This window comes from Rana temporaria, chromosome 11, assembly GCF_905171775.1.
Source record: "Rana temporaria chromosome 11, aRanTem1.1, whole genome shotgun sequence".
Classification (NCBI taxonomy): Eukaryota; Metazoa; Chordata; class Amphibia; order Anura; family Ranidae; genus Rana; species Rana temporaria.
In genome coordinates, this window is record NC_053499.1 from 64,510,626 (window position 1) to 64,528,009 (window position 17,384).

The following is a 17,384-nucleotide window of genomic DNA, read 5'->3' on the forward strand; positions in this document are numbered from 1 at the left end:
CAATTTAATATAAATGAATCCCAGTATTTATTATGGTAATGACTTAATATAGGGTAACATTTCTGCACACTGAGATCCTGCCTGTGCTCTCTACAGGCCTGTTAAGGGTCCACAGGATTCCATCAGTTGACTAAGCAGATCGATTCATCCAATAGACGGGCAATCTTCAGTAAATATTGTCTTGCCGCAAACCCAGGTCGAAACCATGTTTGCACAAATTAACTATAAGGAATAGGTATAAAAATAAAAATGCAACTGTGTTCAATTTAAATATTAAATACTGTATATTAGTTTGGCTCAAAATCTTTTATTATGTAATTTGTGGATTTTCTGTGATTAAGTTACATTTTGATTATATAATACTTTCTCTCCTTTCTTAGGATCAAAGACAAGCTCAGATGTCCCAGTATAGGCAGGATCATGCATTAATTATGAGGTCTCTGGTACATATGTCCGATGTTACAAGGGCAGGAATAATGTCTCCAAGTCAACTGACCACCATCAACCAGTCTCAGCTCAGTGCCCAGTTAGGACTAAATATTGGTGGAACTGCCATTCCTCATACTTCACCCTCTCCACCAGCCAGCAAGTCTGCAACACCATCTCCTTCCAGCTCCATCAATGAAGAGGATGCAGATGATACAACCAGGGTATGTATTAGAAAACATGTTTTAATAAAATATGTTATTGTAAACTCTTTACTGTTTATTATTGTAAAGCTAAACTGCCAGTATGTATTTTGTTTTAAAGACAACAGGGGAAAGTGAAAGACTGTCAGTTTTTTTGTCTCTAATCCGAGATTTCACCTAACTTTGTCATGATAGGAAATTATGGGAAATCTCTCCAATGAGGCCACAGACAAAAGCAAATTTTTAGGAGAGTGGGAAGGATCAGAGTTTTTGACAATGTTTTTTATTGCGGTCTACTCCTTCCCGTCTTGCTCCATTATTGATTGTCTGGTGTCACAGGGACTTAAAGTGAGGAAATCTCTCTCAATGGGGTCATTGACAGGGAATTTATCCGCATGAAGTCAGACAGACTTGATAAACACCTGACATAAATTGTAACTCTTACCTACTGTAATGAAAAATAAATACATAAAAAATATATGGGTAGACAACTTTGGTCCCTGCTATACCTATAAAATAAGTTGTATGTTTATAGCACTGAGAGTTATGAAAAACTATGTAGGCTACCATTACTGATCTCCTTCTGAAAATACTTGATGACTGGCTCCTGTACATTTGGTTCATTAATCCAGAAGAAACCTGAAAAATGTAAACAAAATGAAAGTCAGAGAAAAGTTAGAATTATTTATCACAACCCGTTCTGGTTCAGAGACCCATAAATCACTGAATCAAACTAACTAATCTTTTCAGAAGGAGATCAGCAATAGCAGCCCTTATATTTTACTTATGACATGTATTCTATTAGCTTTGCTCATTGTCCTGAATGAACTAGATACTTGGATAAAAACAATATTTATAACTGTGTATGAAGCACAGCTTTCTAGGTGTCTAAATATAGCAACTAACAAAACGTGAACATTTTTCATGGAGCTCAATGGATACTTTAAGAACTTGCACAAGTAAATGCATATCATTATACATTAATAATTACTAATACTAAATGTTAATTATTATATAAGAAAAAATTTTTTTTGCTCATGGTTTAAATATTTATATATTTCCAGAGAGATTGATTTAAAATGTTATACCATTATAATACACACACAGGAGAGTGCTCACAGGCTTTGGTTCAATACCCTTTATTTTGTAATAAAAACTAGATAAAATGCACTCACAAACAAAGATGAATCAGAGCTTATCAATCACATCTCTCAAACCATGTTGCTGTGCGCCAAAATCCTCCCACTGCCCTTGATAGGAGCTCCAGCTGACAGTGTGGGCATGGCAGCATTCCTGGACCGAATGTCAATGTACCAATGACACTGGCTGGGAAGGGGTTAAACATCTAGGGGGATATAAGAGTTAAATGTGTGCTGAGGAACTTGACTGGCCTACACAGAGTCCTGACCCAACCCGATAGAACACCTTTGGGATGAATTAGAGCGGAGACTGCGCGCATGGCCTTCTCGTCCAACAACACGATCTGACTCTTCCAAGTAGGGGGGCGCGCATGCCTATCAGCGGGTACTGTGAATAGAGATGTCCACCAGCACCTGCCGATCATTAGGCAGAGAGACAGAACGGCAGTCTGCCTATGTAAACAACGCAGATCACTGTTCTGACAGGAGGAAAGGGATATAATTTGTGTCCCTGCAAAGCAGGGAACAAATTCCATCTCTTCCCCTAGTAAAAGCACCTTCCACAGTGTTGTAAAACACTGGATAGGCACACAGTTAATCCCTTCCCAGCCAGTGTAATTAGTACAGTGACGGTGCATATTTTTTTTAATACTGATCACTGTATTAGTTTCATTGTCTATAACTCCTGTGCTACCACTTGTGCTCTAATTCAAAAAATATTGCATATACACATGAATCAATGTAGCTTGCATCAAATGGTGTCCAACCAATGACAAAACAATAAATAGGATAAAGATGCCGTGCTACCTCTTAAGTGATTACATGAAGGTAATTAAATTAAATAGTGTATCACCATCAGTGTATACATGTACTAAACAATAAATAATAATGATCCAATGATGGAAACCATGGTATTGAAGTTCATAAAATGTAAAATAAACATTACTTCTTTTAAAAAAAATCTTTAAGCCTCTTCCCCAATCACTTTAGTGCTTTCAGTGCCCTCACCTCAATAATATCCCAGGGTACTTTGTAGTAAGGCCACTTTCACAGTGAGGCCCTTCTAAACTGCCAGTAAAAACACTGAGCAATTTGAAGAGCTTTCCATTAATTTCAATGGAGAGGGGAGTTTTTCACAGCCCTGCCAGCACACTGCCCCAGTGTGAAAGCATTCATTGATTTTTAATGGAAATAGGTTTTCATGAGCTTTTTAGGCACTGTCTTTAGCATGAAAGCACCTGAAAAGCGCCTCCATACTGAAGCTGTGGTCCCTTTAAAGAATGTGTGGTTCGTATAATAGGGTGCAATCATATACCATGTGGGGACATAGAGGCTTGCTCAATAGTGTAATATGCGTAAAAATTACTTTATGCTTAAAATTCTGCTTACATCAATAAAAAAACTACATGGGCATATCAGGGATACCGTTTTTCATGGTATGACATCACTTCCGGTCCTCGCTTTTACAGACTCCGCCCTACGTGTTGCATCATGTGACTTTGATCAGGGGTAAAACTTTTACCCTGATGAAGTCACGTGACGTGATGTAATGCATAGGGTGGAGTCTGTAGGAACGAGGACTAGAAGTGATGTCGCTGGTCCCCAAAAAGTGTTTAAAAGTGTCAGTTGGTATCCTAATGTCTGCTGCAATATCGCAGTCCCACTATAAGTCACTGATCGCCACCATTACTAGTGAAAAAAAATATCAGTTAAAAAAAATGGCCTGGTAATGAAGTGTGGGTGAATATTTTGATGGTGCTATTGAAGATTAATGCTTTCAAGGCTGGAATCTTGGACCCTCTTTGGACAGGTCATCTGTGGCGTTAGCGTAAGCACTGGCATATGAGTATACATTATACCGGGACAATGGCTGCAGCCATGATACTGGTATCAAAATTTGCAGTCGGCAATGGACTTCCCTCTAGAAGTGATCCGATCGGCTCTAAAGTTACCTGTACACTTCTACATGGCGTGGAAGGGGCAGTTGCAATCTGAGTGGCCAGCTAAGCTAACAAGCTTGCCCCTGTCTCCCTGTGCTCATGTGCAAATATGAAGGCATATGTAGGTCCCATATGCATATGTAAACGGTGATCACACCACATATGTGAGGTATCATTGCGAACATCAGAGTGAGAGCAATAATTCTACCAGCAGACCTCCTATTTAGGCTTTTAAAGTGTCACATATGAATAAATAAATGTCTCCATTCCACAGGCATGTTCAAAATCTATTTACTCGGTGTAACTTTATAGTTTACAAAAAAAATTCATTATATTGTGGTTGTGTGCACAAAAATTCATTTACGTTTTTTTTTTTTTTTTTCCAGAATATTTGTGTTTTAAAAATGGCTGCACAAATATTATGCAAAATAAAAAACAGAAATAAAGTTTTTTTAAAAATAATAACTGATCCTGAAGGTTAACATTATGTTTTAATCCCCTTTTTTACATTTCTAATTGTTATAGACAGATCACAATTCCACATTGTAAGAAACTATCTATGGAAAATAATGGGGTTTGAGAAAAGGATGCACATAAAATGTAACATGCTATTTAAAGTGCAAATATGAATATTTGTTTTCTAAAATCTATTCTAACCTTTAGACTATTGGAGAAAAAAGAGCCGCCCCAGATTCTGGGAAGAAACCCAAGACCCCAAAGAAGAAGAAAAAGAAAGATCCCAATGAACCCCAGAAGCCAGTGTCTGCATATGCTCTCTTTTTTAGAGACACCCAAGCAGCAATCAAAGGTCAAAATCCAAATGCTACTTTTGGTGAAGTGTCAAAAATTGTGGCTTCTATGTGGGATGGCCTTGGAGAAGAGCAAAAACAGGTATCCTAAAATATAGATTGTAATGTTATAATTTTATGAAATATTTTGCTTTTGTGGTCAATAATAGTAGAACTCTTCCTTTTAAATTGACAGTGCTGCTAAGACTTGAGACCGAATGGGGTTGATTTACTAAAGGCATATATAAGACACACTTTATAAATGCCGTTTTTAAGCAGATAACCTTTGGGCATGTTGTGATATATAACCATAAGCTTGCAATCGGCTCATATCAAAGCATGTTCTCTGTGTATTTAAAAACTTTCTTACAAATCTGATAAATTCTTAATAGACACATGCAATTATCATCTTAAACATATGAACAACTTGCTGACACATCTCGCGCATGAGATATATAATAATAAATATGTTTTGCATTTGTAAATTAACCTAACCTAATGATAAATTCAGTTTTGCAAGCTAGATAATGACCACATCAAAACTCCATAATAAAATAACTGCATGGCACTTTTTTACTCTTTATACAATGTTTGAGGTTTCTAATCGGTAGTTTAAAAACTATAATACTTAACTGGTTGCATTTAAGGTATTCACATTTAGCCATTCTTATAATTTAAATTTGTGGCCTGTAATACCTTGTAATTGCAAGGCAATGATGTTTTTTTTTTAATTATTATTTGGAGTCTGTTAATGTTACATGAAGGCATTGTGTACACGTTTTTAAGACATCTGCTCTCTACCAGACTTCCCCTGTTATGATTTAATGATGGTGATTAATCAAGCCTATTTGTAGCTGTGTGCAACAACTGGGCCTTTGTTGAATGGCACAAAAAATACTTAGCAAGGACCAGACTTTCTACAGGCAGGAAGTCGGTGAAAACATAATCACAGTCATTCACAGAACTGGGTGACTTTTCAAAGGGTTCAGTTTTTTACTGAGTTGGCAGATTTTTTTTTTAATGAGCTATTTTGTTATAGTATTAACCATAGATATTTCACAAACCAATGTGAATGTACAGCAATCTCACAATATTCTTTCAATATTTAAAATATCACATATTGAACCATAATAATAAATTGTGGACATAATATGATTCTAATATGATCTATATATAGAAGGCTTTTTAAGAATTGTATGCACATTGTTGATTTTTTTTTGTTGTTGCAACCTTTAAATGCAGCAGGCAGATTTAAATATTAATTAAACCAAGTCCAGTCTTCAAGTACCCCCAACAGGTCAGGTTTTCAGGATTTCCCTTATTTTGCACAGGGGATTTGATCAGTTTTACTGCCTTAGTAATTACCACAGTCGTTTCATCTGAGGGAAATCCTGAAAACATGACCTGTTGGTGGTACTTGAGGTCTGAAGTTCAGAAACATTGGATTAAACACACTTCAAAAGAAAAAAAACTTCCACTTGGCTAAACAGTGAGGCCCTGGGGAAGGCAGTAGAGATATATGTAATACAATATTAGCCCTTTGTTGCTGGTGCCTGGTACTTGGATATATAATTGAAGTTTATAGAATCTAAATATATTTCACATATGACTAGATGGAACATATGGCCCCCAATATCATTTAACTCTGAATCTCTCCTCCCTGTCATGCCTCACTTTGGTGTCCAACCAGCAGGCTGAGGCATAGAGAAGACCCATTGTATAATTTGATGGACGAATTACATATACTTTTGTCAGTATTTAATTTCTGTATGCAAATTATGTATTTACCACTAACAAAATACTGGAGAATAAAATATAGCTGTTGACTACAGGACATGGTCCTAATTGGTAGGGGAGTATCAGTGTTACATACAATGAGGCCAATTTACTAAAGGAGTTGACAATTTTTACAAAAATAATTGTGGGAATATTTGCTTCAATTATTCAGTTTGACAGTTAAAGTAAATATTCACAACAAAGAGGAAATCAGTCGAATTATGTACATTTTTACCATGCAGAAACTAATATTTTGCACTTTGATGTTGGTTTTACCCTATCTTCCATTAATACAAACCTGCTATTGTAATTTTCTTTTTAAGGTATATAAGAGGAAAACGGAAGCTGCTAAAAAAGAATATTTAAAAGCCCTTGCAGCCTATAGAGCAAGCCTTGTGTCCAAGGTAAGAAAAACAAATATACCTAAATGTATATTAGTCCCATGGAACATGTATATGTGTGGTATGTATTTACAGGAAGAATTTCTTTGGCAATAAAAATTTTTAATGTTGCAGCAAAATTTTAGGACAGCCCGTTACCGGCGGTTACAAAAGCACTTGGCCCTAGTTTGAGCACCTATAGCCTAAAGACTATAATTTTGATAATTACATACATATAAGAGCCTAAAGGATATATTCACCCTTTAACAAAAAACTGCATTTATAATTTTTTTGTTTTTGGAGCCTCTAAAGCATTGCACCAGTGATCAACAGATCGCTAGTACCCTGCAGAACTCCTGCAGATTTGTCAGTGTATCTGTGTGCCCATACATCCTGTACAGTCAAGCAGATACAATCTGACAGGAATAGAAAAATAACTACCACAGTGCTCTAGAGCGCCATGGCAGTTTACAAGCTGAGGCAGCAAAGGCTAGTTTTCCATCCACAGAACACTGTAAATGAGAGACACAGCCAGGCACATTTTTTTTAAATTGTGACAGCTAGCAGGGGAGTAGCCTGCTAGCTGTCAGATTGGGAAAGGAGGTGCGCGGGGGCTGGTCCGTTTAACATGTTACACCCTGAATATGGATGTAATATGTTACGAAAGGTGAACTTAATCTTCAACCGCTTGCCGACCAGCCCCTGTCATTATATGGGGTATCATGCGGGGTATCAAAAGGGGAGCACAAAAGTCACCTTGATCTGTACACTTCAGGATAAAGTCTTCATAGGACATCAAGGACAATCACAAACGTCACCTTATTGGAAGATCTAGTAGAATTGTATTTTTTTTTTTTACTTATTTTATGAATTTTGGACACTGCAGTTGAACTTATATCTACTTAGTATAAACTTTGTTTGTGGATACTAGTGGATACTTCTTGTATTTTTTGGGACATATACAATTTCTCCCCCTGGTGGGGAAGGATACACAGGACACGTTTATTTTATTTATTTACCTTTCACCTTTCACTGCTCACAGTGTTTTGAAGACAGATCAATTATAGTGTGTGTTTTGGATGCACAGTTGTTTTGATATATAGCACAAGTTGTTTTAAATATCTGGTTTCACTTTGGTTACACTTAGGATTTAGTGCACTCGCGTATTTTCATCTAATACACATGGGTTGCTATCACCCATAGAAGGGGCTTGTTAGTTTGGATCACTTTTTTAGGATATTTATCATAATTTTGCAACGTTGGAGGAAAAAACCTGTTCTAAAGGCATTAAAAGGGAGTATTGATTGAACATTAACCACTTGTTATACACACTTCCATTGTTGACTGGCCCCCAGGAAGAGCGACTCGAACACCAACTCCCTCTTCATAGGTGGCATACAGCAACGGACTTCACCTGACACCACTATTTTGTAAAGTTTTCTTTGAAGGTTCACTAACCGATTGAACACAATCACTCACGTGCAGATGGTTATTATTAATAACACTATTATAAATTAAAGCGGTAGTTCACCCACAATCCCATGATTTTACCATCGAGACAGGCATTGTAGCGCGAGCTACAGTATGCCTGTCCCGATTTTTTTAACCCCGTACTCACCTTGTAGTCGTCCATCGTAGATTCCGGCTCCCGCGGGGAATGGGCGTGCCTATGGAGAGGGAGGATGATTGACGGCCGGCCCTGGCACGTCACTCTCCCCGAAGACAGCCGGAGTAGGTCTCGGCTCTTCACGGCGCCTGCGCACAGGCTATGCGCACGCGTCGTGAAGACCAAGCCTATTTCGGCTATTTCCGGAGAAGCGTGACGCGCCAGAGCCGGCCGTCAATCATCCTCCGTCTCCAGAGGCACGCCCATTCCCCGGTATCTTCGATGGACGACTACAAGGTGAGTACGGGGGTAAAAAATTCGGGACAGGCATACTGTAGCTCGCGCTACAATGCCTGATTTTAAGGTAAAATAATTTTTTTTTTTTTTTTTCCCGTCGATAGGGTGAACCCCCGCTTTAACTTACGGAAGCACTTAGCCACTTCTCTACCCATACCACAATTTGAGTGGAGGGCAGCGCCACACACCCCAACATCATGTAAATTATATGTGGCAGGTTGGCACGGCTGAACGGATCACCGTAAGTGTACATCGGCCGCTTTTTGAGCAAATGGAGGCCCTCGCCTGCCACTGGAGGCGCAACGCCAGAGCAGATGAGCGTGGCCGGCGAGAGAGATCTGTTGTTTCTAGTGATCAGGAACAGTGATCTCTCTCTACTCCTAGTCGGTCCACTCCCCCCACAGTTAAAAACTCCTCCCTGGGGAAATGTCACTGGTCCCAAGAAAAGTGTCAAATGTGTCCAATCTGTCTGTCGCAGTCCTGCTAAAAATTGTTGATCACCGCTATTACTAGTAAAAAAAAAATATATATAATAAAAATGCCATAAATATATCCCGTATTTTGTAGACGCTATATTTTTTGCGCAAACCATAGCAAAAAGTAAAAAAAAAAAAAAAAAAATATATATATATATATATATATATATATATATATATATATATATATATGTATATATGTGTGTGTATATAATTTTTTTTTATTTGTTGCGCTATAAACAAAAAAACCCATAGAGGTGATCAAATGCCACCTTAAAAAAGGACACACATTTAGTTTGTGTGCACGGTTTAATTGTCAGTTAAATCGATGCAGTGCCATATTGCAAAAAATGGCCTGGTCATTAAGGGGGTAAATCAGGCTGAAGTGGTTAAATATTTTTACTTTATATCCTTTTTTGTGAATTACTGACAGCAGTTATTGTTTAAGTTTACCCAATGCTGAAGCTTGACTAAAATGAACAGTTCAACCAACTCTTCACTGAAGTCTGATTAATTTAAGATGCAATCTAATTGGTTGCTGCACTGTGCTCTTGACCTGTTTCCATGCTAAATTAGTCTGATTTATTTGAGATTCTCTCTAAAACCACATCTAATAAATAATGTTATACAGTGTATTGTATATTATTTGTTCTTTGGATCACTGACTTTCCTGTGTCACAACATTTGTGACATAGATGTGACCTGCATGTTAAATTATGGCCATTAAATCAGTAGTAAAGCAAAAAGCAAACATTTATTATATTACAGCTTAACAATTCTTATGTAGTGGCTGCATTTGTTTTGTTTTTTTCCTAGGTTTTCTTTCCCTCATTTTTCCCTGGTGGTCTGGCCAGCAATAGGGATGGGCCGAACAGGCCCCTGTTCGTTTCGGACCCAAACTTTCAAACACTGCGAAAGTTCAGACCCAAATAACAAACCACATTAAAGTCAATGGGACCCGAACGTCAAATATCAAAAGTGCCCATTTTAAAGGCTTAAAAGTAATTGGCATACAATGGTTATAGGGGTCCAGGTCCAGCCCTGGGGGACATGTATCAATAAAAAAAAGGTTGTAAAAACGTCATTTTTAAATGAGCAGTGATTTTTTTTTATTTTTAAAGTGAAAGCCTAAAAATGAAAAATTCCTTCCAATATAGTGCCTGGAGCCTAGTCCTTTTACTCCAACTGTAAAGTGGCAGATCTGTACCATGTCTAGAATTGCTGCAGCAATAATTGAATTTATAAAGCCCAAAAAAAAATAAAAAAATCCTGCAAGCTGCCTTTATTTTGCTCAGCAACTATTGGGCAGCCAGTGTTGTATGATGAGACCACAATGTAGTGCACTGGGAACAATATTAGAGATTTTTTGGATACATTCTGGTGTCACTTTGACTTTGAATAGAAGTAACGGGTGCGTTAAAATTGGTCGTGACGCCTTTCCACTGCGGTATGCACCTGTCAGACAGGTGAAAAAAAATTGGTCCAATGAAACCTATACCAAAAACATTCTTCCAGATGCTAGGCAACCTCGAAGTCCTGCAGAAATTCCACATCCCAAAAAGACTTAATCAGTGACATCGGCATCAGTGGCTTCATAGCTGGTAGTCCAGGACTGATTAGCACTCAATGCCCATTCTGAAAGCACACTGGATGCAGGGCAGCCCAACAACTCAATAGCATACTGAGCAAATTCTGGCCAGTGGTCTATCCTCATGACTCAGTAAGCCAGTGGATCTTCAGCTGGAAAGCTCTCCATCTCTGTTTTGGCCCCGAGGTAATCCTCCACCATGTGATGCAGACGCTGCCGATGGGATGTGGAAGCTGACAACCATGGGCGGCAAGGACCTATGAAAAATCCAAAATGCCTCACATAGGCGGACGCCTCCTCCAACGCTCCTTTCTTGACCAACGGAAGACTCAAAACTGCGTTTTCCACCACACTGTAACCTACTAGAGTCAGGATAAACGTTCAATAAAATCCTCTTTAATGTGTCCTCAAGAGATTTTATCCTCTGCACTCTCTGTGGGGATGGGATGAGTTCAGAGACCTTCCCCTTATAACGGTGGTCTAGGAGGGTTACTAACCAGTAAACATCCTTTTCCTTTATGCCACATATTTTTGGGTCCAATCTCAGGCTTTGAAGCATAAGGTTTCCCATGCGCCTCAAATTTGCAGAGGCTTGAGAAGCAGACTCCTCTGGGTCACTCAGGATGACAGCATCTGGAACTTCCTCCTCTTAGCCACGTACTACTCCCAAGGGTCCTGGGGTTGGAAAGCCATCACTTACAGATTGATGCATGTCTTCCTCTTCTTCAAAACCTATGAAAGTGACAGAATCCTCCTCATTCTCCTCCCATGTGTTCTGTGACATAGGAATGATGGTGTCTGGATAAAGTGGGCCTTCCTCCTGCTGCTCTGCCTCCAGTGCCCAGTCCATAATGCTATGCAGAGTCTGCTCCAGCAGGAACACAACAGGGATTGTGTCACTGATGCATGCACTGTCACTGCTCACCATCCTTGTGGCCTCCTCAAATGGTGACAATACAGTGCATGCATCCTTAATGATCAGCTATTGGCATGGGAAAAAAAGTAGAGGCGGCCTGGGCCTGTTGTCATTCCGTTTTGACACAATCACTCGTTGACAGCCCTCTGCTGTATGTATAGCCGCTGCAGCATTGCCAAAGTTGAGTTCCACCTGGCGGGCATGTCACAAATCAGGCATTTTACGGAGAGGTGGAATTCTCGCTAAATTTCAGCTAACCGAGCACTGGCTGGGTATGACCAAGGGTGCACAGGAGGTTTGCACCATTATCAGACACCACCATTCCTGGCTCCAGCTGGCGTGGTGTGAACCAATCCTGGGCCTGTCCTTGAAGAGCTGCAAGAATCTCTGCTCTGGTGTGGTTCCTGTCCCCTAAACACATCAGCTGAAGTACTGCATGGCACCTTTTAGCCTGACTCTGGGAAAAGCTCTTTGAAAGCTTAGGGGGTACCTGATGTTCATAGGACAATTCTGCAGAGGAGGGCTTGGAGGAGGAGGGGGTAGAGCTCACAGGTCTGGCATCATCACCACCAGCTGTATGGAGACATGGGGTCCCAACAAGTTGCAGCACTGAGCCCTGTCCTTTCGAGTTGCTGGACCAGGTGTCAGCAGTAAGGTGGACTTTATGTCTGACTGTCTTGCCCAACGATGCCAGAACAATCGCTTCCACATGATGGTAGAGAGATGGAACGACCTTACGTGAAAAGTAGTAGCTACTGGGAACCTGCCATTGTGGTACAGCACATTGTGCAAATTCACGGAAAGGGGGCAGAATCCACCAGGCTGAAAGGCAGAAGTTGGAGAGCCAACAGCTTTGACAAGCTTGCATTTAGGCGCTGGGAATGTGGGTGGCAGGGACTGTATTTTTTTTCCACTGCAGAAGATGGGGCAGAGAAATTTGCAACAGAGCCTATGCAGGATAATCTACTTGAGCCTTAAAAACACCTTAAATATTAATGTTGCTTTCTATACTTTCTGGCCATTTATTTTTACAGTATTTTAAATTTACATGACTAAAAGACTAAAAAGAAATTTAAATTGCGTTGTCTGGTCCTAAACATAATAAATAAGGAAATTGTATGCAAAATGTTACCAAAAAATCATACATTTTTGTGTTGAATGACTTCTGCTTGATACGGATCTATTTGTTTTATACATGTGTATCTTCCATAAAAATGGAAGGTCTGTTTAGATGATTGTCCCACACACCTGTAAAAAACAGTACATAAACCATTGTATTTTCAGTTACAGTATTTTAAGAAAAAAATAAAATAAAAAATACTTACCTGTAAAAAACTGGTAACATCACTATAACATACCGCTGCATCCTAAGAGCTGTGCAAAGTCCCACAAGCGTGGGCTTCTGCATGGCACAGATTTACTAGTCCTTCTGGCGAATGCCTCGATGGCTAGTTTACTAGTCTGGTTATATGGGAAAGATATTAGTTATTGTAATTGTATAGTGTTAACACGTCTGGATGTAATTTGTTCTTGACTATGTACTATTTACTGTACATTTCAGAATTCTCTGATATCACACTATTGAAGTATTGTATATGCATTAAATAACAATACAGAAATATTACTAACTATACATTTTGCTTAATTTTTGTTGCAGGCTGCAGCTGAATCTGCAGAAGCTCAGACAATTCGCTCTGTTCAGCAAACACTGGCATCAACCAACCTCTCATCTTCTCTTCTTCTCAACTCTTCATTATCCCAACATGCATCTGCATCTGTGGCAGCCCAAAATCTCCAGCAATCACTCCCAAGGGCGATTGCCCCTAAACCTTTAAACATGAGACTACCATCTAGCCAGATTGTTACTTCAGTTACCATTGCACCAAACATGCCATCAAACATGGGAACTCCTATAATGAGCTCCATGGGTTCACCTATGGTTGCCACTCCATCTTCTCAAGTCAGCCCCTCCCTGCAGAGCCAGCAGCATCACCTCCAACAGTTGCAGCAACAGCAGTTGCAGCAAATGCAGCAACAGCAGCTTCATCAGCACCAAATGCACCAGCAGATCCAACAGCAAATGCAGCAGCAGCATTTTCAGCATCACATGCAGCAGCAGCTTCAACAGCAGCAGCAGCAGCAGCAGCTACAACAACAAATGCAGCAGCAGTTGCAGCATATACATCTTCAGCAGATACAGCAGCAACAGCAAATGCAACACATTCAGCATCAGTCTCAAATGTCTCCACAGCAGCAATCACCTGCTCCTTCCCAGTCGGGAGTACCTACCCAAATAGCATCACCCATTCCACATATCAGTAGCCCTCCTCCTTCATCCCAACACCACCAGCCATTGATACAGTCCCAGGCACAGACTCAAGTGCTGTCCCAAGTCAGTATTTTTTGATCCTCCTGTGATCTCATCACAAATATATTCATCTCTTTAGGAGAAGGTTTATAAGCTGTAAATTGTCTAAAAGTGTTACGCAAGAATGCGTAACAGACCAGGTGAAATTCCTAAATGTCTATTAGATAGGCAACAAAGAACAATAGAACCTGTATCATATTTTAGTATCTTCTTAACTATCTCTCTGGAAACTAAAGAAAGCTGCCCTTTTTCTTTTTCACTTGGATCCTTTTTAATTTATTAAAGCTTTTCCTAAAATATGTGAATTGTACGCTCTAAAAACCCAAGAGGAAAATCACTAAAGATGACTATAAAAAGTAGGAGTTGACCTTGGCATGCCATAAGATACTTTGAAGGACGTTGGTGCATTGTCAGCATTGGAAAATCAACAAGGGCCAAACACGCAGCTGTAACTACCTGTAGAGTGATAATCATTCAAGAGCATTTGTATTACATATGTAGTTAATGGCATTTTTGTCATTTGATGTAAATTGCAAATTATTGCCAAAGCTCTTATTTGTTTCCTTTTTTTTTTTAATCTATACTAAATTAAGAAAAAAAAAACTATCATTAGCAACCAAAATGTGGGTTTCCAATGCACTGTAACAGTATATTGATTGGTTTGGTGTCCCACCATGTTCATATAAAATTGAAAACAAATGTGAATATACCGTGCTTAAGTAGCCCTTTTCTTATTAAAATAATGTATTTTTCAAAGGGCAATGCACTTAAGAAATTGATATTCTAAGAGCTAAAGTTAACAAATGCTACAAGTACTGTATGATCAGTAAAATATTTAAAAAGGGTACCCTATGTAAGGTGTATATATTTTCTTTCTGAGTTGTATGTTTTAAATAATTTGTTGTAAAATGTTTTCATAAACAAGGCTTTAATGTAACACTGGTTACATAACCATTAATTGCTACATTGCTTATTGTGTTTTTATGCTGTTTTATACTTTTTTATGAGTTCTGATAGCAGCAGTTAAGTTGTTTGTATTTTGCTTAACTGAAAAAAAGAATGCTTTTATCTTGCAATAGAATAAACAGAATTCTGTAATAGATTGCATGATTATTTATTATTTTGCTTTTTTTTCTTTTAGGATTTTTCTATGTACCAATTTGTTTTTCATTTTAATGCCTTACAGCTGATCAATCAGTCAAGGTATAGGTATGTGTATGATTTTGTCATATGTGCTCAAGTGAAAAAAAACAAATATATGAGAGGAGTTACTATTGAAGTTGTCCAGTCATTATTATGTAACCTTTTTCATGTTTTTAAATGTTTTGATTGGCTGGCAAGAAAACCTACTGCCTAAAAGGGAGAATTCCTGTATTTAAGACACCCCTTACACAATTTTGTAAGAATATTTTTTACTCTGCATTTATACTACCTCTACCAAGTTCTTTTTTATTTTTTTCATGAAAGATTGCAAAGCCTGTAAGATTTCTCAAACTCGGGGGGGGGGGGGGGGGGAGCAAAGCAGCCAATGTATGTGTGCTGCTGTATGCCTTATTGCTTTCTATGTAGTGGAGACATTATGGGGTTAAAGCAAATAGGCTGTTCACTTTGAAGAGGAATTTTCCCTTAGCTTATTGAATGTGGTAAAAATTCACTTTACAAAGAAAAGCCAGCCACACGCAAGTAAAAAAAACAAAAAACATTTGATTGAATGATGGAAGTCAGAAGAGTTTCACCTTATAAACTATGCAAAGAGAACAGCCTATTTTCATTAGCAAATCAACCTGTATACAATGGCATAAAGCCTGAAACAGCTCGGTTCACTCGAGTTTTGTCTACTCCAAGGTGTTCGATGATGATGATATGAGATTTAAAGGGTCACTAAAGGAAAAAAAATTTTTTTGCTGAAATGACTGTTAACTTTTATGTCTCTATACCCTGTAAACTGATTCCTTTTAAAAATGATTACAAATAGATTAAAATCAATCCTATAATGTGCCTGCAGGTTAGTTTCACTTTTAAACTGGTTTCATGTTCCCGTGAACTAGAAAGACACACAGAACAAAAACAAACAAATCCAGGGCAGTGTTTTGTTTTTAAAATGAATCTGATTGGTTCTGTTAAGTTTTAGACACACAGTAATGACAGCTTAGACCACTGTGAAAAGCTCCCAGTACTGTGGTTATAAGGAGCCAGACAAGCAGGAAGTGTGGAGATCACAGCAGAATTACAGCAACTTCAAAGCAAAAACGAACAATAAGGACATGAAACCAGTACTGCAGTAAGGTAAAGGAAGCTATTTAGCTAAAAAAAATCCTTTAGTGATCCTTTAAGCTGCGCCGAATACGCCCCCTAAGGAGCGCGTCTAGGCGCACATTGACTCTAGAATCAACTAAGATGACCGATAAACTGGTAGAGGGCCCTGGGTTGAAAGTCCAGAGCTATTAGAGGGTGAGGTAGAACAAAGAAAAATCGAATACAGTGGGGGGAAAGAGCATGGGGAGAAACCATGAATATAGCAGGATTATCATCAGGTTTTTATCCATAGGCTTGGATAAATAGAAAGGTCTTTAAACCCTTCCTGAAGCTCAGAAGGGAGGGTAATGACCTTAGGGTCGATGGTAGTGAGTTCCATAGCTCATTGCCCTTTGTGACCAGGTGTCTGTTGCCAGTGGATTGTAGTCTGCTAATTGTTGGTTCTGTTAGATGTAGATTGGCTGAACAAAGTGTTCTCAGTGGTACATAATGAGCGGCCCATTCAGACAAAATAGATTGGGCCCACCTTTCGGTGTGCCCTATAAATATAGCACATTGCTTTAAATAGTACTCACTTTGCAGTGGGGAGCCAGTGCAATTTTGCGAGCACAGGAGTTATGTGAGCAGCTTGGTTCTGGGTCACTTGCAATTTTTTTTGCCACTTTAGTGACAATGAAGATCTGAAGCTCAAACTGAATGCTGTCAATAATATAAATAATGTGAAATTCCAAGTTTTAGGTTATGACTAGAAAAAAAGCTGAGGGTAATCTTTAAAATCAGGACACCTTTTTTGGTGACAACTGAGGACTAAATTCCCCTAACCTTTTGCATCTCTGGCAAAGAAATTAAAAACATGTAGAGGGTAGAGTGTGGTATCAATGTTTCTGCCAACATCCTAAATATCACTAAGACAAAAATATCTGTGCAGTTTGTAATTCTTAACCCCTCGTGAACTATGGAGGCAGAACCATCAAACTGTGATTAAAAGGTAATATTTTTATTATAGAAACAATTCATAAAAAAGGGCACATGCTAATTAAATGACATTACAAAAAAATATCAGTACATGCATTGCTATATCATTCTAATGTACTTTAATTATACCCTGTGTCATCAGATGTATCAAAAGAGCTGGCATTGCAGAGGGCAGGGTCAGCCCAAATGCATTGCCTTGATGATACCCAACATGTTTCAGTCCTTCCTCTGGGAATTTGATGATTATTTG

General features: G+C 38.8%; 1 protein-coding gene across 2 annotated transcripts in view; it reads left to right on the forward strand.

Moving 5' to 3' along the window:
* TOX3 (TOX high mobility group box family member 3) overlaps window positions 1-15,182 on the forward strand; it is a 188,728-nt gene extending 173,546 nt beyond the window's left edge. For both annotated transcript variants that reach the window (XM_040328670.1, XM_040328671.1), the window contains 4 exons: window positions 381-650; window positions 4,372-4,599; window positions 6,596-6,676; window positions 13,193-15,182. In XM_040328670.1, the coding sequence (XP_040184604.1) occupies window positions 381-650; window positions 4,372-4,599; window positions 6,596-6,676; window positions 13,193-13,942 (1,329 nt within the window). In that variant the 3' untranslated portion in view covers window positions 13,943-15,182. The remainder of the gene's footprint in view (window positions 1-380; window positions 651-4,371; window positions 4,600-6,595; window positions 6,677-13,192) is intronic.
* The last annotated feature ends 2,202 nt before the right edge of the window (window positions 15,183-17,384 follow it).